The sequence below is a fragment of the Abramis brama genome (assembly GCF_963993115.1).
Source record: "Abramis brama genome assembly, chromosome: 8".
NCBI classification, from domain to species: domain Eukaryota; kingdom Metazoa; phylum Chordata; class Actinopteri; order Cypriniformes; family Leuciscidae; genus Abramis; species Abramis brama.
The window spans coordinates 35,249,649-35,274,330 of NC_139970.1; the positions used below are offsets into that span (position 1 = coordinate 35,249,649).

The 24,682-nt window shown below is 37.0% G+C and overlaps 1 protein-coding gene across 1 annotated transcript in view; it reads left to right on the forward strand.

Annotated features, from left to right (window-relative positions):
- cps1 (carbamoyl-phosphate synthase 1, mitochondrial) overlaps positions 1 to 24,682 on the forward strand; it is a 49,026-nt gene that overhangs the window by 19,065 nt on the left and 5,279 nt on the right. Inside the window, 9 exon segments of the mRNA XM_084121343.1 lie at positions 3,548 to 3,742; positions 5,703 to 5,770; positions 8,304 to 8,379; positions 10,771 to 10,848; positions 17,117 to 17,224; positions 18,038 to 18,127; positions 18,426 to 18,596; positions 22,761 to 22,835; positions 23,466 to 23,564. Coding sequence (XP_083977469.1) covers positions 3,548 to 3,742; positions 5,703 to 5,770; positions 8,304 to 8,379; positions 10,771 to 10,848; positions 17,117 to 17,224; positions 18,038 to 18,127; positions 18,426 to 18,596; positions 22,761 to 22,835; positions 23,466 to 23,564 — 960 coding nt within the window.

Below are 24,682 nucleotides of genomic sequence, written 5' to 3' on the forward strand. Positions count from 1 at the left end.
CAGAGAACCCGCCTACAAGGAAGTAAACGTTTCTCAATGGAGAGTAGTGATGGGCATTCCGGCTCTTTTTCGTGAGCCGGCTCGTTTGACTCGGCTCACTGAAAAGAGCCGGCTCTTTTTGACTCACAAACGGCTCTTTAAAAAATATATGTTTTAACTCGCTGAAAGTCCACCACACAACTGTGCAACGTGAATATTCACATTTGTAATTGTCCATAACAACCCAAAAACTAGCCTGCTTGCCTTGCACATCTAATTAATGGGCAAAGTTATGACTGACTATTTTTCTTACCTTCTTTTTTTACTTTTTGATGTGGATATTATTGAGCTTGTAGAAGTTTAGCTCTTGCGTTCTTCTGAACATCTTGCGCTGCAATTGCCCGATGTCATTTCTGAGTCATATCAGACCATAATCTGTCTCTCTTTTAAATGCATATTCCACAGTGGTAGTAGGCTACGATTGGCTGTTTTAAAATATAATTAATATCGAAACAAAATAACAAAATAGCCCAGGCGGTCTCATCTAAGAGACATTTAGGCCTCCTCCAATAGTACTGACAGCTGGGCATAGCTTGCAGGTTTGCTTAGTGGCAAACTTTTTTCATTTGATTGGTTCAACCGCCACCCGCCCGAATTTAATTAAAATATTATTTTTCGTCACGTCATCCGCCTGATCCGCGGTTTATCCGCATCTCTAGTGTGTGTGTGTGAGTTTGCTCGGCCCTCCCTCATGCAGTTTAATTGGTTAACATCGCGTGTATGATTGACAGGAACAGAATGTGAGGCTGATCAGACAGTCGAAACAAATGTGTGTGCGCCTTTAGGCCTATATAATTATGTTTTTGTTGGTTTTTGAATTAGTCAATTATTTTAAATGCAATTAAAATCATTCATTATTTCATTATTAGCCTACACAATGATTTAATTTCTATAGGCTATATTTTTAAAAATAGAGTCGGCTCTTCAGATATGCGAGCCGGCTCCCGTCGTTCACCTACAAGAGCCGGCTCTTAGATCCGGCTCATTCGCGAACGACCCATCACTAATGGAGAGAGGCCAGACTCTCTGTACAAATGAAATGTACGAGAGTCTGGTAGAACCAGGCTAGGGATACTCTGGGTTCAGGCTAAATTCCGAGCCCAGAGCCCCTCCCCCGGACAGCACGCCAAATACGCATAATCTTTACTCTGTTTAATATGATGCAAGTGTGAACTCGTGAAATTGTTTCTTGTTATTTTGGAGCCTTGGGCTGACTCATCTTCTCACACTAGTTTGCTATGAGAGCATAAATCTAGTCTCTGCTGTCTGCGTTGACCTAAAACTTTTATCTTTTCTAAACTTTTTAAAGTATAAATATTTCTGTTGCTATTATTCATATTATGATTTATTTGCCATATTTCAATCTTGCAGCCCTACTGTTATAAGTTTCTATTATATATACAGATTTGTCTGAAGTCTGACTTATGTAATTTGCAAAGTTTTATGGGAATGGAATTTCTCTCTCCACAGTAACAAACTTCTGTGATTGTTCATTCTTCAAGAAGTTCTTCACCAGGAATTTGGTAATTAAATTTTTTTTTTTTTTAAAGAAGTTGAAATCACACTGATTAGTAGCTACAGAATCATATACCATCACTTAACAACTTCTGGAGATTTTATTGCTGGAATGTTCTCTATAGAGAAAATGAATGCCGTGTTTATACATCTCTGGTCCTAGATGCCATTATCTCAAGAGACTAACCACGAAATGCCTCTGAGCATCTAAGCAGTTCTTGGTGAGCTCATTTCTATTTCCTTTTATAGAGATAGAGCCACTGATGATGCAAAATCTCTAACAGCCATTGACATTTCCATTCAGACACATTATAAGCTAGTTAAAGTGATAGAAGCTTGGGTTGATCAAGTGTTTGTTGTTTTGCTCAGAGGTTGTAATAAATTCCCAGGTACTGTGTAGCGGTTTATTACCATCACGTTAACATTCTCTGAGAAACCTGGAGGGAAATGCGGAGCTGGCATATGTATTGTGAAGTGGGCATACATGTGGTTGCCATAGGAATGCAACGAATGAGATTAGAGGGTATATTAAGAAGGTATACCTTCTAATACTTTCTAACCTTCTAATAGAAGGTATCAGAGCGTAAAGTAATGCCATGTCATGTCCCAGGGTCAGCTTCTGGGACCACAGCTCATCTCTGAAACAACAAGAAGGGGAGAGAGAAAACATCAGTGGATAGGAGTCTAGATTGAGTAATGCCTATAAAGAGTGGAACAGAAAATCATTGTGAATTCATGCAAAGAATGAGCAATGATTATAGTAATTTCTGTCAGATCAGTGCTTTGGTTAAAACATTTTTTGCTTAAAACAAACTTTCTGTCATATTATGGGATGAACTAAGCTGTAAGTTCATAAGCATCAGAATTTGTAGTCTTTGATCTTGGACAGATACAATATGTCATGTTAAATTGTAGAGTCAAAACTAATTGTAAAATGCACTTGACATTTAAAAATAAAAAACATTGGGCCTCATTCACTAACCGTGCATACACACACATTTGTTTGTGAATCTGCGTAAGAACGTTTTCACAAACAAATAATAGATTCATCTATAACCTATGTTCTAAAATTGATTCTAAATTTGCAAAAAAATTAAGGAACAACTGAAACCACTTGTACGCAAAAATCACATACCCTGGGTGGCATTATGAACGCATTTCAAATGAAATTTTATGTATACATATTTCATCTTAAATACATTTCATCAGCACTGCGAGTTTCCTCTGCATCAAGATGCAGATTTGCATATATACAGCTAGCTAATCAGAGGTCTGTATTAAGTTTTGAGCATGGCACACTTGGCATTGATTGAGGATCTTGTTGCTGAGAGCACATTTTTAGAGAGGGTCATGTTTGCTGAGAGCGGCGAAAGGAAAGAATGTGCGGAAAGCCCTTATATGGACATGGTTTTGGTGTGTTTTATGCAAGTTACTAACCTTGGGAACGCGGTCGCTCATTTAAAATACTCCAAATTCATTAATGTTCAAACGAGGTTAAGAACAAATCATTGTGTGTACGCGCATGTTATTAATTAGGTGGAAATTTTCCATCAGAAGTTCTCCTGTGAGTATAAATATAAATAATCCATACAATTATTAGTGAATGAGGCCCATTATTTGAGCTGTAATGTTGTCTAAATAGTTATTTTTCATTATTATTGGTGGATTAGCATCTATGTGTTGCTATTCAAAAGTTTGGGGTTAGTAAGATATTTTGTAAACAGTAAAGTCCTTTACGTTGCTGCAAAATAAATGCTGTTCTTTTGAAGTTTCTATATACTGTATAAAATCATTCTGAAACAAAGCTGCACTGCACCGCTGTTTTCAACTGCAATAATATAAATAAATGTTTCTTAAAATGACCATCAAAGCGGCATATTAGAATGATTTCTTTTCTTGTGATATTGAAGACTGGAGTAACGGATTCTGAAAATTCAGCTTTGCATCGCAGGAATAAATTACAAATATTAAAAGACTTTCCATCCCTCCACAGGGCTGCACAGGCTGTATAGTATCTGTGGGTGGGCAGATCCCCAATAACCTGGCCATGCCCCTGCATCTGAACGGGGTGAAGATTCTGGGTACCAGCCCTCCTCAAATCGATCGTGCAGAAGAGAGATCTATATTCTCTTCCATACTGGATGATCTTGGTGTAGGCCAGGCCCCGTGGAGGGCTCTCAGTTCACTGGTAAGGCCAGTTTTACTTGTTATCTGTTCTTAATTTCAAATGCATTTAATTGAACAACTGAATAATTATTTTGTGTGCCATAATATTGATGATGCACATCATGTTCCAGTCTGTTAATTTAGGTCAGTTGAGTAATATGGATGTGATTTTGCAGTTATAATGAACACCACTCGCTTTACTTATGCATTTTCTTGTTTAGTTAATCATTCATCCCGGGCTTTCAAGAAATCGCCCACCCGAGTGGCCGCACAGACATCTTCCCAATATAGTTACATTTTCTAGACTTTTCACTTTTACAAATGCTGCATTCACTCCAAATACTCCAGAGGTGTCAGAGTGCTTTCAAACAGGAAACTTTAGAAGTGCTGAAACATGTTGACTGGAAGCCTGCTCGCTCGTCCGTTAGCTACACCCAGCCTTCTTGCCGCGGGCCATGGAAGCGAAGAGCTGAAGTCTGTGATGAAGGGGGAGAGAGAGAGGGCATTCTGCCCCATGGCGCTGCCCACTCACCCTCCGTTGGTTTCCATCTCACTGCTTAGGGTACATCTAGCATTTTAATGGTCTCACCGTTGTTGAAACAAGCTAGAAAGGTAGTAGGGATCAGCAGAATCTTTTGGGATTCTGTGGTTCACTCAGTGTGTTGTTTCTGGCGAGAAGAGCAGTGCTTAGGAAAGGTGAAGATAGAGGATACATTTGCTTCCTTATGTCACACAGCATTTCCTGCTTAGTTAAAGATAATAATTCACCCAAAAATGAAATTTCGGTCAGCATTTAGTCATTGTTGTGTCGTTCCAAACCTTTACAGTTCTAGTTAAAATTTTATTGATTAAATACTTGAAATAAGGTCTGTGGTTAACACAAGCTCAAGATATTTTCACGTTTTATTCTACAACCTAAAATATATCAGTAATACTTCACTCACGATATTTTTAAGCGTTAATGTGTCTTGAAAAAGGCTGTTCGCTAACAAGTGGGTACTCACTACTCTGCTTTTATAGCCTCCTTTTGTTTATATTCACATTCTTGCAAACTATTTAAACTCAAACTGAGATTAAAAGAGTTGTCTGAAGCTTGGTGGTGACATTAAAATCTTCTTTCGCAGTGTAGTTCGTTTATAGTCTACATTTAGCTTTTTACTTCTGTTGATTGCATTTAGGCTTTAAAATGATACAAGTTTTGTTCATTCATGGAGATTATCTAAATGAACTAAACATGTAATATTAAACTTTTGTCGGTCACAGAGTTTATTTTCTGCAATAATTCAAAACCCAATGGAAAAATCCCGTTGACTTTTATCAAAGGAACCAGGGTGATGCAAACAGAAATATGTCATCTCTGCAGCACTCTATAGCTTTATGTGATGTACAGACGGAAATTAAAGTGATTTTTTTACTTGATCTACCCTTCTACTGTAGATCTTAGTTGGAAACTTAGATGCTCTCCTCTGGTTTATTGAAGATTAACATCCAAGTATCCATTTGTACAATATAAAGCAGGGTTCCTCAAATCCAGCCCTGGAGGGCCACTGTCCTCCACTGAGTTTAGGTCAAACCATGATGAACTACCTGCAATTTTCTAGTAACTCTAAAGACCTTGGCTAGCTTGGTCCTTCCGGACCGGATTTGAGGAACTGTGATATAAAGCTTTGCTGTGTGCATTTGTAGCTCTAGTTAGGCAGAATCTCATCCAATGCGATCTGCAAAAGATAACTTGCTAATAATGGTTTATTCAGGTAGAGGGTTGTTTTATCTTAAAGTTTTTCAATGTGAAGTAGCCAGTTCACAAAGCATTAAAAGTAAGGTGAATAGATGTGGTCAGCGGTAATTGTCTGGCCCTTTGCCCACAGCCTGGGACTCAAATGGAGAAAAGGGCAGAAGAACCCTGACCTCATCTGAAACACAGACCATTTGATTCCGTGCAGCTGATTGCAAAGGGATATCTAACTTTCTCTATTTTTCAGGAAGAGGCTGTTTCTTTTGCCAGTAATGTGGGCTACCCTTGCCTCCTGCGACCATCCTATGTTCTTAGGTGAGTACAAGGGGAACGATGAATTCAAGACATAAGCACAGTACGGGCGATCAGTTTTGGAATGGATATCCCATGTGGTGCTTTTGTATATCTCTTTGGCAGAGCATTTTGAGTAAAGATTTTTTTCTTTTGAGAGTTGTTCACCCAAAGTCTTGTCATTATTTACTCACCCTCATGTCGTTTCAAACCTGTATGAATTTCACTCTTCTGTATGATAAATATCTGTATGGCAAAAAGAACAAAATTTTAGTCACATTTCACTAATAATCTTTCCCTCCAGTGATCTGTTTTTTCAAACTACTGCAGTCAGATTGGCGAATGAATCAATCACTCTGATTTGCGACCCAGTTCAACTGGTTTATGTGAAAAGAATCAGCGATTTGCTGATCCAGTTTTCAATTTCAGTGATGATATGTCTTTAATTAATAATACTACTACTAATAATAATACATATGTCCCTCTCATGAAGCTCTCAGATGGTCCCTTTTAGCCACTATAAATTGTCATTGTATGGAAAAGACCTGAGAGAATATTCTGAAATTCTTGCTTCACCCAAAAAAAATAAAAAATTAAAAATAAATCACAGCATACATGTGACCTGTTGATTTGTCAAGAGCAGAGAAATTTCACTCCAGTCTTTTCTCAATTACTGCCTGAAAAATACTGGATAAAATGCATTCACCCGCATTGTAAGAATTCAGATTGACCGGACTCGAACAGCTAATTTGCAATAATCAGACAGCAGGCATCTATTTTGAGTGCCTCGATGGAAAAATTACTTTCCTTTCAAATCGAGTCCGCTGTGCAGTAAGAAGGCACAAAGAAATAGCAGGTTATGTTATACCCAGAACATGTCTCAATCATAAAAGCACTTTCATCAGTGGAGTTTCTATTTGTTCTCATTAGATGTTGCCTCAAATGACATTGACTGTTTTGAAACCAGTTTAGAGTTTTTTCAGGGAACCACATCAGTCACAGAGACTCACACTGTGCCAAGTGTGAAGCTAATAGTTATCAGTGGAAGGTGTAGAGCACATATTTCAGTCTGGTTTTCTTGTAACCAGATTCACAACATGAAACTGAAGCTCATTCATCACTGTAAAATCTTTATATTGTTGTATGCAAGCAACAGCCACATACAGTAGAGTCTCTTGCAGTAACAGTGATTTGCTTTTAGTTTTCAGGAAATCCAACTACCAAAAACAAGATTTTTTACTTATTTAAATTTGTTTGAATATTTATTGCTCCATGTGAATCCGTCACTGCTTAGCTGCTTGGTTGAGAGCTGTTTTTTTAGTCCTGCTCTGTGTTTCTGAGGTGCCAACTGTGGTTTGGCATCATTATATTGCCTAAACCCATGCCTCAGGCTCAGACTCTCTGGGACTGCAGCTCCGACACAGAACCTGACAGAAACACTGCCCGTTCATCTGGACCGTAGAACGGTTCATACTGAAGAGAGACGCTTACGGCTGTCTCAGTATGTTTCCCTCTTGTCTCTCTGTGACTGTATTTTGAGATGTTAGTGAAACATATTGCTGACTTTCAGTTAAATAGTGTGACAGTAAGCAGTGGTCACCTGTTGTAATATTTTTGTGTGATGCAACCCGGAGTTTACAATTAACTTTTTGCCATTCTTGCCAATAGCAAGTTATTTAGGATAATTTACTTGCCATAAATGGCTAAATCTATGAAATCGTTTGATATCACCTTAGACTGCAAAAGGCACCTATCGCCTTATCAGACTATTGATGTTGATTAGTATGTTCTGATTTCAAACCTTCTATAAGGTATGTAATGAGAAGTGCTGAGTGTTAAAAAATTACAATGTGCCATCTTGCCATCTCCAAATTGTTATAACTGTTTTTTATTTTAATATATTTTAAAATAAGCGAAGCTGAATTTTCAGCAGCCATTACTTCAGTCTTCAGTGTCACATGGTTCTTCAGATTTCTTCAAAATCATTCTAATATGCTGATTTGCTGCTCAAACATTTATAATCAATGTTGAAAACAGTTGTGCTGGTAAATATTTTTGTGGAAACTAATACTTTTTTCATAATACTTTGAATAGAGATTTCAAAAGAACAGCATTTATTTGAAATAGTTTTTTCACTCACTTTTGATCAATTTAATGCATCCATCTTGAATATATAGATAGTTAGACAGACAGACAGACAAGATATTTGGATGATCATCTGTTCAGGTATGGATTGCTGTCACTGTTAGATGTCTGGTGACACCACAAATGTTAGCTGCAGGGCTGATACCATTAAAATCACAGAAAACTGTCTTTTATTTCTTTCAATATGAAACGCATTCAGTGCTGATTGCTTCGAGGAGCAGCTGACCCAAATATATTTCTCTAGTTGGCTTTTTCTCTCTTTCTTTCTTCTTTTACACAACTCTACATACAGTATCTTCCTGTTAGGTTTGACTCTATAACCATATAATTATATTTTTGTCTCATATTATTTCCTGATGAACTCATTTAAGTGTCACAGTGATGAATGATAAAAATCTTTCTCTCTTTTCAGTGGCTCAGCTATGAATGTTGTGTACGGTGCAGATGAGATGAAACGTTTCCTGGAGGAAGCCACACAGGTGTCACAGGTGAGGTCTACACATTTAACCATTTGGCCCTGTCACAGCACAAATAACTTCATGTGAAGCGTGTTGATTTTGCCACATGAATCATGCAATGGCTCAGTCATGAATTATGTAATATGCATCCTTTTTTTAACCCATTATCACAAATGAATGATGCTCTTGAAATTATATTTCATCATATGTAAAACACACTTTAGAAAAAGGTGCCTTAAAGAGTTTTTTTTATTCTTTTAAAGGCAGACCAAGCACATTTCCATCAGCTCCAGTTTCCCTGTACCTCAGGGCCAGTACTGATTTTCATCTCCTGTTCCTGCTGCCCCTTACAGTTTTTCACTTAAGAGTGCAATAGTTTTCCTGAATCCAGCAAAACCGCTTTACCTTCGCTGTCACCATCATTGAGCCATTCATTCCTGAGTGCATTAGCAAGGATTGCTATATAGGATTTTTTTTTTTCACCATATCTTTTTTTTATTACCATCACTAACAAAATATGAAAATGATCAGTTTTATATTGTCATGAGCTAGTAAATTATCGAGACTTGTAGCTACAGGATGAAGAGAACTATTTAAGTCAATTCTTTGCAATATTTACATAAAATCAATGTCCTAATGGACCTCTGCCAAAAATCAACAACAATTAACTTTGTCTGAATTGTGAGGCATAGCACATCACCTCATATCTTAAATTTAAATGCCACATCAATGGATGAATGAATTTTAGCATTGCCTCTTCTAATTCTAGCAATGTTGTAATCCATTTTGCCAAAAGAGAAAGGCTGTCAAGTTGTACAAATGTGTATATTAGCTAAAAGAGAAATTAAACTGCATTCACACTACCAGCGACTTTGTTGCTGCATGTCGCCAGTGGCTGTGGCATTTTGTGAATGACATTCACGGATGTTACTCTATGTTGTAGACAAATCAGTTTTCTTGCTGCTACAAGCAAACATTTTGGAAGGAAAAATCTAAATATAAATGGAATCGGTACATAAAATGCCTAATATTAAAGATGAACGAGAAACAGAGTGCTCTTTGGCATCGCGGCTATTTATCTGCAGCAAAAGGGCAAATGCCGGTTTATCTGGGCTCACAAAACCATTCAGGCTCGGAGTCATTAATTATCATAAATTATAGGACAGTTGCGAACTGCTAAAATGAGCTAGTGCGCTCCACTGACTTCACTCCTATTGGTTGTCGCTCCCGAAATTCGCTCTTCATTTGCATAAAGTTGCATAAAGTTGAGATGTCACATTGCTGGACATGCCCATCCGGTCGCCAACAGTCCCTGTCGCTCGTGACGCTGGAAATCGCCAACTCTCCATTGAAATGAATGGGGTTGTGTCGCTTTATCTCTGCTAGTGTGAACACAGGTTTAGTTAACTTTTCTTTGTTTGCTTTCTTTTTCACTGGCACATAGATGTCATCTAAGCTAACAGACGTGACTAAAAGCCACATAATTCCAAAAATGATTTCATGAGGTCTTTAACTTCACGGTCCTATAACGGAGCAGATCTATGAAATATAGATTTATAGAGTTGTGAACCCTTTTATCACTCTGGTAAAATAATGTGGCTGGATTGAGAAGGAATGAATCATTTTCTTAAGCACTCAATTATCCTTAGTGTGCCTTACATCAGGTAAATATTTGCTTAGTATATGAGTATATATTCTCGCTCTCGCTCTCGTGTGTGTATGTGTGTGTAAACTTGGTTAAGGTATTTATCTGACACAATTATTTGGAAAAAAGGCAAATTACAGCTACAGGTTTTATTTTACTATGCAAAAAGAAATTTAGTTTGTTCAATAATTTCTTTGTTTGACCGCCTGGCCAAAAAATTATGTCTGCACAATTTGGCAGGTTTTGCTACATACACGGCAAAGGTTCACCCTATTACTTACTTTATATGAACGTAACACCACATAGATCAACTTAAAGATGAAAGTCTGAAATCAATACACGTCTGTACATCAGCCACATTCAATGAAAATCTACCAGCCTAATAGCTTGTTTCACACCCCCACACAAATTATTATTCTCAAAGTGTCCAACAGGTTGTCTTGGAAAGCCACTCATATAACTAATGGAAATAACAAGATTGAAATATAGACAGGTCTTTCAGACATGTGCTTGGTTGAAGGGTTAAGTTGGATGCTTATATTCACGTAAGTATCAAAATGACCCTGTGCTACATGAGACTCAGGTTGATGTGTCTGTAAGAGACGGTTAGCAACTCTGGGAAGCACAAACACTCTGTACTTGTCAATGTACAGCTTTAGCCTTGAACGACTTTTTGAATGAGCTTTTCAATACAGAGTTTTTTTGATGTCCTTGTATTGTATTCTTAAAAGCCATTTTCAGCAATGTTGTTATTTACTGCATTTTCTCTGAAAAAGGATCATCCTGTGGTCATCACCAAATTCGTTTGTGGTGCCAGAGAAGTGGAGGTGGATGCAGTAGCCAGAATGGGCAAGGTGAGCGATTCTAGAATCATCCTGGTGTTTTAATTCTCCAACAGAAAATGGGTAAAATGTGTAAAATAAAATGATCAGGCATTAAATAGAAATCTGTCTAAAAATTGAAAGCAGAATGTGGAACACTTGGTTTTGATTGAAAATGTCTCTCCGAATCAAAAGATCTACGTTGCAGTGGTTTGATTGTTCAGAGGTTGTGGAAAACTTTTTAGAATGTTTTTTAGAACAGTTTTTTATCCCACACATAACAAAAACAAGACAACTAAAAATAAAATTAAATATGGCTATGGCAGCTTCTCTATGGAGCTTGTAACTTGTAAAATTATTGTATCTTCTTACTCTATCAAGGCTTTATTTATTACCTCAATTTTTGTGGTGAATCCTAAAATTAGGATTGTCACATGATGTGTATTTTGCATTTAAAGTGAGTATAATCTTAATTGTAGCCTGTTTTGGTTTAAATTGACGTCAAAATGTGTTGTGACACAGTAATTGCGTTTAAGTCTTCTGATTGGCTGAACAGAGAATCTGCTGCTCACACTCAAACTGAAGCTATCCCAGGCCTTTGTGTGCTCAGTTATCAAATCTAAATCGCACACACACACAAACTTATTGGGCCCTATCTTGCACCCAGCGCAATTGACTTTGTACACCGACGCATGTATCATTCCTATTTTGCACCCGCGCACAGCAGACTTTTCCCTCCACAGACGCACGTCGGTTAACTAAGAAATACACTTGCGCTCCCGGGGGCAGTTCAGCGCAAAGAGGAGGCATGTTCCGGCGCAAACGTTCCCTTATGCTATTTTGCAGGTTTAGAAAACAATTCCACCACTAACCGAAAAAACCTAGTTTAAAGTCAGTGGCACGTTGCGCATGTTATTATATGCTATTTTAAGGGCGCATGTTTGGCCATAATTAATGTAGCGTGTGCACAACGCGCATACACTTTGATTCTCTCATCTACACAGAAGCAGCAGTTTTCATTTTTGCAAATCATACATTATTACGATAGATAGATAGATAGATAGTTTATTATAAAAGCATACATCTATCTTACACATTTACCCAAATTATCATACGCCTGTTTAACTGAAGTTAATTTGGGTGTGTTTCTCCATCCCCAACGTCACTTCTCTGTGTTTTACGGCCCTGACGAGAACGTCGGTCTCCTCGGCTGTGAACCGCTCCTGGCGCGCGCCTGGCAAATCCGCCGTTATAATAGGAATTCGCTATAGAACAAGCGTGCCTGCTCTTAAAGGGAATGTGAGATGTCGCCCTGATTGGTTTATTTCACGTTACGCCCAAACCACACCTATGAGTAATGAAGCTACTTCAGACCAACCCATTTTAGATTTGCGTCGGGCGCAAGAGTCATTTATCCCGCCGGTATAATAGCATCAGCACTCAAGACCTGCCCACAAAGTTACTTGCGTTTTGCGCTTGATACTTGCGTTTCAGATCATTAAAATAGGGCCCATTATGTGATTTGTAAAACGTCTTAACGCCTATTGATATTTGTGATCAATGATCAATTTTAGTCCCACTGTCATGACAAATTGGGTCTCGTTTTTTATTTTTTATATATTTTATTCTTAGAATTTGTATTACTATGTTTCTTGTTGTATTTGTATTTGTATATGTGCACTGGAAGCTTCAGTACCAAGAAAAATTCTTTGTGGGTGCAGGCACACTTGGCAATAATGGCGCGTTTCCACCGAGCGGTACGGTACGGTACGGTACGGGTCGGTACCCTTTTATTTGCGTTTCCACTGCCAAAAGTTGAGAATGGTACCAAAAAGCCGAACCGTACCGTACCACTTTTTGGGTACCCTTCCGTTGGGGTACCTAGCACAGTGGTACGGTACTAAAAGGTGGAGCTAGACTCACTGCAGGACGTTGATTGGTTGACAGAGAATCGTCACTTGCGCGTGCTACGAGGGGAATGACAACATAAGAAGCGCCATTTTTTTATATACAGTTTAATATAATATACTGTTACTGTGTCACGAAATATAATTTTAAGAGTTTTTCAGGCGAGAATGTAGTTGTTTAAAGCTCTAATCTGTGGTTTATTTATAAAGATGATTTGTTTTTCCCCGGTTGTGAGATCCATGCGATCAGCGGGCGCTCGGCGCTCATGTTTCCCGGCTGGATGAGCCTTTCCTCGGCTAAGTTAGTTCTTCTGACGTTCGCCGATGACTCCGACGGTAGTGGTTAAACATGAGATATAATTCGTCTTGTGCAGACCTAACGGGCGATCTTTGGTCTCGTGAATATATAATTCGTTCCCTGTCAATCGTTTTGACTGAGGGCTAAGTTTAGTTTCATATTATAGGCTATTTGTATTTAACTTTACTGTTGTAATGTTAGACTAGCGCAGCATTTGGACATTTGACTGAATTGTTTGCTTTATTTCTTATTGTATAGCTTCTTGTACCTTTTACTTAAACTTTTATATTGGCTATTATTGATAAAACTGAAATTTTACAAAAAGAAATATGGTTTCTTGTCATTTTCTTATTACAAGATTATCACTGATGTTTATTGCAACATTTGTACAAATGCATATATTGCCTGTAATGTGTAATTTTTTTTATTATTTAAACGAAAAGAGGTAACGTTAGGGTTGTGTTTTAAATCGTTTTGTTATAAATAGAATAACGTATAACGTGCAGTGAATAATCAATATGCGTTGCGCATGAACCACATTTGTGTCCCTATAATGTTTAATTTATTTAAATGAAAACGAAAAGAGGCAGAGTAGTGTTTTATAACATATTTCGTTTTATTGTTGCTTAAATTTGTACATACAGAGTAACAGAGATAACCGGAGTAGCAGAGCGAGCTGAGTGACGCTTTTAAGAACGCGCTGTACCATGTGCATGTAGGAGTGAGTCGCACATGGCAAGTACAAACTTTGCGTACTTAATATTGAGAAAAGCCTAATGTCGGCGCTTGTCTTCTTGTGACAAACATGTCGAGGAGCAAGAACAAGATCTGCTGTATGTCATCCATTGTAGTTTACTATGTTCTTCTTCGCGCGAAAATTACGTCGATCGAAACACCACGCCTATCAAGTAAGGGTACTGTTGGCAGTGGAAACGCTAGCCAGATCATGGTTAACAGACCCGAACCGTACCGTACTGTACCGTACCGTACTGTACTGCTCAGTGGAAACGAGCCATAAAGCTCTTTCTGATTCTGATTCTGGTTTAGGACTCGTTTAGGTTTAGTAGCTGTTTTAATGCCTGATCAAAAGTTATTACAATATTTTGTTGTATAGCTATTCTGAGATGTTGTAGTTTGTAACAGGATCAATTTTCTGTACAAAATAAAAGCATGTGAATATAGGGTAAGTGCAAATGAAGTGTATAAGTTAAGATAGTAGGTTAATCGGGTATCTCTATGCTATGCTAGTGCATAATTAATTTTTTTATATTTCATAACCTATATCTTTGGTTATACCAGTACATAAAGCATATAATTTTAAAGACATTAATGGCCATTATAATACAGTTCAAACTACATGCATCATAACTTGATTTGGTAGGAATTGTAAAAAGGCACTAAAAATAGTACCCACATGTTTGGAGTTCTAAAGACAGTGATGGAAAGAGTACTGAAAAAAATTACTTGAGTAAAAGTATTGCTGCTAGTGTTGGGCGATATGCTCCATTTTCATATCGTCCTATCGTCAGCCTGTGAGATCGGCGATACACGATATTATCGTGAGGGTGGCGGGGCTTACTTATTTGATTATTAACTTGCTTATTTACTCGTTAATTTGCTTGTTTTATTAGTTCGTTTTATATATGAGAATTGTTTTCTAGTTTGCTAGCAAAGGTGGAGTGTTTATTAATAGGCTAAATCAGGTTATTTCCCGGTATAGTGAGGTAAAAAAGATCCTATAATCATTCTTGTATCTGACTCAAGAGTATTTCACATGTCAGCGGGAAATTTACGGACACACATTATCCTCTCATGCCGTTACAGATGCAGCATTTTGACTGTACTTCTGCACGAGATGGGAACACGTATTAATAATTTCTTAGGTCAAGAAAGAGTCGGAGTTTGTGATACATGTCCTCCTACTACCAGTGCTCTCTCTGTCTGTATGCACTTCACATATCGCACTTCAATAAGCCCAAAGAACGCGGGTTAATGTGTTTTAAATGCCGGGAGAAATCAAAGGCAAAAATCTAAAAGTCGATCGGTTTATACTTAAACTTATGACTTGACTCCGATAAAGGAAAACGGGTTAATGTGTTTACATGACATGCATTGTCAGTTTATTCAGCATAATCAAGTTAATAACGTGCATGTAAACGTGCTCATTCCCTGAAAGTGAAAGCAGAAACGGACTGAGCTTTCACTGCATTAACGGCGCGTTCTCTCTGAGACGACGGTGGATATAACGGTATAGCAACTTAATTTACTGGCTTAATATTTCTCTTGTGGACTTACATTATAGACAGTAAAACAATTAGAAGAATATTACTTGTTAAACAAGTGTTTGAAGTTGCTTTTGATTTTCACAGATGGCAGAGTTGTGCTGCGTTCGTGAACTAAAGACTGTTATTAGGCCTATATAATTTTAGTGATATTATTATTATCATTAATATTTTGTAATTGTATTGTTTTTAGTGTTATTAGTGTCATTAAATGTTTTGTTAATTTGCTATGGAAACAAAATACTGACGAACAACGATGCCGTCTTCATCTTGGCTCTGTATAAGAATGATGCGTCTGTTAAAACAAGCACTCTTGACAATTTGTGAATGGATCTCATACGCGCGTCGGTGATGTCGCAAGTGTGGTTATGTGGTGATGTCGTTATGAATTTAGGCAAGGCAAATTAATTGTAGTTCCTAATTAATTTAATAACAATACTAGCTTCATAATAATAATAATAATAATTTAATACATTAATGGGAAAACGAGCTAATTATCGTATTGATATCGTCAAAGGCATCTGCCAGCAGCGATATCTCTGACTATCGTCGATACACGATACTATCGTCTATCGGCACAACCCTAATTGCTACTAAAGAAATTATTTTCTTGAGTACAAGTAGAAGTACAGGTAAATGATATGACTCGAGTAAGAGTAAATAAGTAGTTTGCTGAAAATCTACTCAAGTTACTACTTTACAAAGTACTTTAGTATATTTTAATAATAATATTATACGTGTTGTATCCATTAAAGAAAACGTATTTAGTTTCATATTTATGTTTAAATAATATAATGTTATTTTTTATTTCATCTATGTTGATTATATGAAAAGTGAACAGCAAGATAGGGATAAGATGCTCAATATCGGGAGACAATGACATATGGAGTGGGTCAGACATGATTTTGACCACTTGAAGTGAACTTCGTTTTGTATAAATTGTCTCAACCCTTTAATCAATGTTTCATCAACCAATTGCCTGGATTTAATAAAGAAGCAAATATAGCAGCCACTATAATCAGGACGTGGAGGCGTGGGCGCGATCACTTGCATTGCTCGTGAACTGAAGCTTGTCTCATAAATGAACCAAAACTCAGCGTATAGGCTACTTGTCTCACATACATGAGAAATATATCTATGGAAAGCTTGAAATGTCTACTTTTAAACAAAATAATCAAACTTTTTAAAGTTTAACTTTTAAAAACGAAAAAGGAATAGCTACTCTCTGCTTATATTATCTGAATGAAATGTGCATTTCTCTCTATAGGTGCGTTCACAATACTGTGAAGATAGCGAGTCAGCATCGTCAACTTCATCTTTGCAGCCGAGTCCGACACTGACACAGAAAACACTAGTTTATTAATAAACAATTAAAATGTCTCCTTGCTATATTTGACACATTCATAATCATTACTTTTGCCGGTTCTTTGTGGCAAACTTCATGCATGCGATTGAGTGCGAAATAGACTAGGAAAGCAACTTGCACTGACTAGTCACTGCCATTATTTTGTCTCAAGATGCACACCAGTAATGTTATTTTCTAAGGCACGTTTATAAAAGCTGCTCAAATGCCCTAATTTAACTAAGGTCTAATCCTGGCTTAACCTAAGCCTTGTCTGTGAAACCGGGCCTGGGTGTTCAATGTACAGGCCGTTTGCATGTCTCATCTTGTTTTTCCAAGTTTGCAATCAGTTGATGATTGGGAAAAGAAATAAAGTATGAGCCACAAGATGATCCATGATTTTCAAAAAAGCAAAACTAGATGCAAATAAATGATAGTTAATCAGCTGTTTTAAGTGTGGTTGTCATTACAGGTGCTGGCTCATGCTATCACAGAGCATGTGGAGGACGCAGGAGTGCACTCAGGAGACGCCACACTCATACTGCCCACCCAGACCATCAGCCAGGGAGCTCTGGAGAAGGTCCCAGCCTCATTTACATTCAACAAAGCTTTCTGTGTCCTTTCTGGTTAAGCTGGTTTGCACCTTGTTCAGACACTTTTTTTTTTGCCTTTCCAACACATTTCAAAACATTTTTCACAAGCCTGATCCAAACCATCTTCATAGTGTAGTCATAGTGTACTTTAAAACATTGAATCTGCCACACTTTCCCATTTTTCTCTGTGGCGATTTGGATACTGTCCTCATGAAAAACATAATGCTGAAACCTCCATTGCTAAAGTTTGCATTGTTATTATGACAATCAATGTGTGGTGTCCGAGCAGGAAAAATCAAACCTGTCTACATATAGCTTGCCGTCTTGCTATCTAAACATATGCTGGTGTCATTCTTAATCTAAAGTTTCTTTCCCTCCAGAATGGTGTGGTCTTGATTGCGTTTTTCATGAGACACAGATGTGACTTTTCATTCTCCTTCAAGCTGAATCAAAGCTGACAGTCAAAAATAGTTTGTGCGTTTGTGAAATCCACAACTTAAAACACATCTGACAAAGCGTGTATATTCCCAGCAAAGTTACAAACTGTCTCTCAGAGGGCCAGCAGTCAAAGTCTTCTCTTTTCAGCTGCCTCGCTTTATCAGAGTTGATTTTAAACTTTTTGTGCTTCCTAAAAGGTTTCAAGTTGTACATTTAATTGGTGAATTTTTGACAGGACATTCATAACTCAGACTGTGACTGATGTTTTCCGCCTGTGCATAAGCAAAGACTTTAAGTGAGGTATTACTTGTTTTTATTTATATATTTATAATATATATATATAAATATATTTCTTATTTTAGGTGAAGACTGCTACACAGAAAATTGCTAAGACGTTTGAGATTTCAGGGCCATTTAACACTCAATTTTTGGTGAAAGGCAATGATGTTATGGTAAGTTATTGGTTCACAGTTCTTCATGAAAAATGTGACGATGACTTCAAAATATATGAATCTGAACATTAATTTTTCAGGGCCAGTGGACCAACAACATTTAGAAACATTTTTGATACAGAATGAACTATTTGTCATTTTTTTCTTCTTTATTTACTCTGTAAATTATATTTTTTATTGAATCATTAGGTCAGGAGGAAATGAATCATGCTAAGCTTTTGAGTTTGCATTCAGCTTTATATTTGTAATTTGTTAAATATGGCTGCTGGTTACTCAGGACCATGTGTTTCTGTCTCAGGTGATAGAGTGTAACCTGCGTGCCTCTCGATCCTTCCCTTTCGTCTCTAAAACTATTGGTGTGGACTTCATTGATGTGGCCACCAGGGTCATGGTGGGGGAGCCAGTGGACGAGTCTCATCTGCCCTCTCTAGAAAACCCAATCATTCCAGTCGACTATGTTGGCATTAAGGTGTGTAAGAGAAGTAAGCTGTGATCTAGCAGTTATTGCTCATGTGGGAGAATTTGAGAAGCAGGTTCAGATGTAGTCTGTCATGTTTTTTTAAGTTTTATGAAAGTTTAACAAACAAATAAAAAAAAAAGTATTTTATATGTATATTAATATTTATAAAATATGATATACTTATTAATATTATATACACAGACAATATTGTGAAATATTATTACAATTAAAAATAACTGTTTTCTATTTTAATATATTTTTTCAAATGTAAATTATTACTGTGATGGCAGAGCTGACTTTTCAGCAGGCATCACTCCAGTCAGTCACATTATCCTTCAGTCCCTTCATTATAATTTGCTGATTTGGTGATCAAGAAACATTTCTTATTAATATCATCAATGTTGAAATCAGTTGTGCTGTTTAAAATTTTTGTGGAAACTGTGATTTTTGTTCAGGATTCTTTGATGAATAGGAAGGTCAAAATAATAGCTTTTTAAATAAAAAACATTATAAATGCATCCTTGCTAAATAAAAAATCTTTAAAAAATGTTTTTACCCTAAATGTTTGAACAGTAATGTATATTTCCAGCATATTACGTACCACCTTGGGAAGGCACATTCTACCTGTTTGCAAAGTACTGCCATAGATCATTTGTACTGCTGTTTAGAAGTTTATTTGTCTTCTCATATAACAAGTTACTACTTACTGAGCAAGCCAGTTAAGGGTGGGCTTTAAAAGTGATTGATTATACAATTAAATTACTAGTGTTAGTGCTGGTTTTTATCACAGGTTCAGGAGTCCGCCTGAATGATGTTTCTATTCTCCTAAAGTCATTTCCTGTGAAATGATCAAGGAGTTTTAGTGCAATAACCCCAAAGAGGAGCCAATCATAAGGGAATAATCCCTGTCTCCTGCCAGTCTCAAAGTTTTAAATACCTCATTTAGTGCTGAGAGGAATTTCAAACAGCTAACTGGATGTTTCCGTTAGGGAGAGATGTATAGGGGATTTACATTCTCTTGCGAGATTAAAGATTCATTCTCTCTCTTTTTAAAATGCATCACTCATGATCTTTTTCTTAAGTTTCCCATAGGAAAGAAATGCCTTGAAGAAGATATCACTTATACCTCAGTTGTTTCTCCTAGACAGCTACAAGAGCACACACACAATATATATATATATATATAATAATTAAGCAGCACAAATATTTTCAACATTAATATAAAGAAATGTTTAAATTGTTGAAATGTTGAATTTCCATTACAGGAATTAATTACATTTTAAAAAATATATAAAAGTAGAAAATTTAAATAGAAATAGTTATTTTAAATTGTACTAATATTTTACAATATTGCTGTTTTACTGTTTTTGACTTGCAGGCTTGGTGAGCGTAAGAGACTTCCTTAAAAAACATTTAAAAATCGTACCAACCCCAAACTTTTGAACAGTAGTTAATACATATTAATATTGGCTCTTTCTTTCTTGATTTGTGGCACCTAAGAAAAAGTAAAAATGTATGATAAATGTAATAGGATCTTAAATTAATTGTATTAGTTCATTCCGGTGGGAGTAGTCGGGTATGGGATGACACTAATAATGTGAATTAATATGACCAAGTCCACATTGGTACATTGTCATGTTTCTTGTTTCCTGGGTAGCGTCTCAGAAATAGTGCACTTCCTGCCTAACAAGTCCCCAATGTGAAGTCTTAACTGCTTTCCTCAGCTTCACAAATGGCTGTTGGAGGAAGGTTGGCATGTACTGAATGAGATTTTCAAAGTGCATGGACATGCTCCATCTTTGTGTTTCATAAAAGTGCTCATTATTCTTGTTTGAGAATCTCTGCTGCTCACATTTACCAGGGAACCATGGGTTTTTTTTGAGAAATGCGTCCACTAAGATGATTCTGATACTGTATCTCTCAAAAGGTTCAATACAAATTTGCTCACTGACTTTTCTTCCGCTTTCTCTCTGCATTATGTGATACGATTGTGAGTGTATAATATTTGCAATTTTCCTCTTGTAATGTATGCAGTGACCCATTGGGACCAGGAAGGCCTGGTTTCCATACCAACCACCGGCCTTTAAAGGATGCTCTATAAATTGGTAATGGGAAAGACCACTCTTTGCTACTTCACCGAAGATGTTCTGAGATTCTCCTCGCAGGGTAGTGTGAATCCTCAGGGGGTTCAGTGATAAATAATGTATCTGCTATGATGATGAACTGTCTCTGGAACGGTGCCCGGTTAGTAGTAGTAGAAGTAGTAGTAGTAATAGTAGAGCTGGTAGTGTCCTTCACCTCCACAGTTCAGCCTGGCGGTGGTGCCCACTGGGATTCCTGCCACATTAACAGCCAACAATGCATCAATAACAGAATGTATCAAAGCTGCTTGTTTATTCCCGCTGGTGCGGCTTCCTCTCGCATTTACATACGTAAGTGAGGCTGGCTTATCCAGGGCTGATTAGATGGCTTCAAGGATGAGTTCCCCCTGGTGGCGCGCTGCAGTGGAGGCAGAGGTTGCGTGTTAATCTGTGTCCCGTGTCCCCTGTGCAGGTAATGGGAGCTGTCTGCCTTTAATTGGAGAGATAAGGATGTCATTTCTCACAGGGCAATCAGATCGCCCCGTCACTCGAAAATTGCTTGAATAGAAGTCAAACCTGCTCCCCTGTTGGTCTAGTCCACAACATTCAGACTTTAGCAGTCTCATCATGTTCTATCCAGCTTATTTTTAACTGAAAAGCAGATGCAGCCATTTGTAACATGAATGTGCGAGGCTTCTGGTCTCATCCACTTCCAATTAGCAGTACAAAACTGTACAATTAATATTGCAAACTGCAAACATTTATTGTGTTTTCTGTATTTATAAATAAACACTTTTACTGTCTGCACTTGTTATTCTTCGAGTTATTTGCCTATAGCAGTCAATGAATCGGAAGTCTCGCACATTCACAGAAAATAGCCTACATCCGCATTGCAAAATAAGGTGGATAAGCTGACTGTCAGTAGCACCCAAAATTAAAACTTACCCAGCATCCTTTTTCACATTACATGTGTCCTGCTTAAATTGAGGTATCACAACCTGACCGTTTTTAAGTCGTTTCATATGTCCTTTAAGTTTGTCTCTTCCTCAAATGTTTTTGCATTTTGTCTGCTTGTGTTTTGGCCTGTGGGTGGCAGTGGTGAAGCAGGTTTCCTGTTTTCCCATACGCTCTCATTCGAGAAGTTCTCTTATAATCTCATTTTATTGGCAAGAATCACCTTAAGTCAAATGCTCTTGAAACCATTAACCCTATATTACAAATGGACACATTAGACTTTCATTAGGCATGTATACATTTTCTCACTTTCTTGTTCCCAGATTTCATGCTAAACACGGAGCAATAATGCTTCACAGATACGTGTCAGGAAGTAAACAGCATTTGTATCAGATGGCTTTTTTTAATAAATGGATGCCTATTGTACATCTCCTAAATTGCTACTGTTTCTCTTGCAGGTCTATATGTGATCAAAATAATGCTTAAAAGTGATAGAGAAATATATTATTAAATCAGACAATTTTATTGCCTACAGTTTTCAATGTTTTGTGTGAATTTTGAGTAAAAATTGTGTAAAATAAGGATTTAGGGATAAGAATAAGGAAAAGGATTTTTGTACATTTAATTTGCATATATAACACTCACTCTCTCTCTCTCTCTCTCTCTCTCTCTCTCTCTGTATATATATGTGTATGTATAATGCATTGAATAGATCAAAAGTAACAGTAAAGACAGTTATCATTTTCTATTTAACTTTCTATTAACATAGAATCCTAAAATATATCAGTTTACAGAATTATTGAGCAGCAAATCAGCATATTAAAATGATTTCTGAAGGATCATGTGACACTGAAGACTGGAGTAATGATGCTGAAAAATTAGCTTTGCCATCACAGAAATAAATTACATTTTAAAATATATTAAAATGGAAAATATTTGTTTAAAATTGTAATAATTCACTATATTACAGTTTTTACTGTATTTTTGATTGAATAGATGCAACCTTGGTGAGCATTTAAAGACATCTTTCAAAAACATTTTGAAACTTTTAAACGGTACTGTACAGTATATGCATTAGTCATTAAAAAAAAACATTGAAAAACCACTTGAAGTTGAATATTGTTATACTCTTTGCTAGGCTCCCATGTTTTCCTGGCCTCGGTTGAGAGAAGCTGACCCTGTCCTGCGTTGTGAGATGGCCTCCACTGGAGAGGTATGGATCTGCTTTAGACACATTGATTACTGTTACATCTGTCATAAAATCTGAAGAGGCTCCAGCTCATGTTTTCATCACAGTTATCTGCGAAACAGCCCCACCATCAGGGATAAACATTTACATATTGTCCATCTTGAGCCCTATTAGTTCTGAGGTGCTCGTGGACACCTACATCTAGTTTTTCTGTCCTGCCTTAAAATTCAGCAAAGATTATTTTAATGTTTCCACTCGGGCCGCTCTACCTGCTCTCCCTGGCAACGGGAAGACCATAGAAACCAGCCTGGAGGACAATGAAGCAGGAGGAGGTTTTTATCGTGCAGCACTGATTTTCAGCTTTAGAACAGGAAGTATAATATCTCCATCCCAGATTTTATGATGGCCCCATTCTGTCCGTTTTTTCTTCTTCATAATTGTAATATCACACCAGTCTACCTTTATTCAGCAACATTAATATGTTTGATTTATCTCACCTTGGCTTTGAATATTGTACTAATGGAGATGAATGAATAATTTATCCAGGAGTTTCTGTATGCTGCAATGAATATTTGCAGATTTGCTCATAATCTTAAGGATCAAGGTATTTCTTTCTTGCTCTTGTTTTTCAGCAATCTCTTTTGCTCTCTGCAGGTGGCTTGCTTTGGACCAAACATCTATTCTGCCTTCCTGAAGGCCATGCTCTCTACAGGATTCAAGCTTCCCCAGAAGGGGATTCTCATTGGGATACAAGTAAAGGAGAATTTTTTTTTCTTTCCTTAAAGGATAAATCTCAAAAGACTGCCTGCTTTACATCCTCTCTGATTTACACAGTAGTACATTTCTGGCTCGTTTTGATCAGAGCAGGTTGTTATTTCCTCATAAAATGATAAACACCATAATATGAGGTTTTCAAGTTGGAAAACAATTCCTGAAAATATTTAGATTAATAAGCATTAATAAGCTTCAAAGTTAGCATGGAAAAATATAAATTCTGTTAGTTTTTTACTTTTACAAAATATAAGATTTATATAAGATTTCCTTTCTTCTATGGAACAAAATTTTTTCTGGCTGCTCTTCTATACAATGGAAGTGAGTAGGGACTAGATTTGTCAAGCTACAGAAATGACAAAAAAAACCCACCATAATAGTATCATAAAAATGGTCAATATGACTTAATATGCATAATATAATATAATAACAATGTAGTCTGATTGATTAAACCCACAAGCCTTCATTTCCTATAGAGGAAGACCTTTGACCATCTCTAAAGGGATAGTTCATCCAAAAATGAAAATTCTGTCATAATTTTCTCACCCTCAAGTTGTTGAAAACCTGTATGAATTTATTTCTTCTGCTGAACACAAAAGAAGATATTTTGAAGAATATTGGTAACCAAGCAGTTATTTTTCAAAATATCTTATCAAATGTGAAGCCACAAATCGCAAACATTGATCATCCATAAATGACTACTAAAATAAGAAATTGAAAATTGGAAAAGATTGCATGTAAATCTCTCTGAAGCTGCACATGAACATTTAGCAGTCCCGAAGGGGCGAATACAAAATCACATATATTCACATGAAATACATCCTGAATCACCCTGTTACAGTGTTTTATGTTCTTGCAGTACTCCTATTTTTATTTCAGCGAGTTTCATGTGACAGAGAATCAGAGTGAAATGTCTTTCCATTCGGCTAGTGTGACACAACCTCGTTCTGCAGGCACAAGATGTATTAAACAGGCTTTATAAAGAAATTCCTAAATGCTTAAAACACGAAGCACTTAATAGTTACAATCTGTTTCCTCAAATGGTTTTCTATAGGGGAAATGTTTGTGGTTCATTTTCCTTGGGTGTAACTGTGTGATGT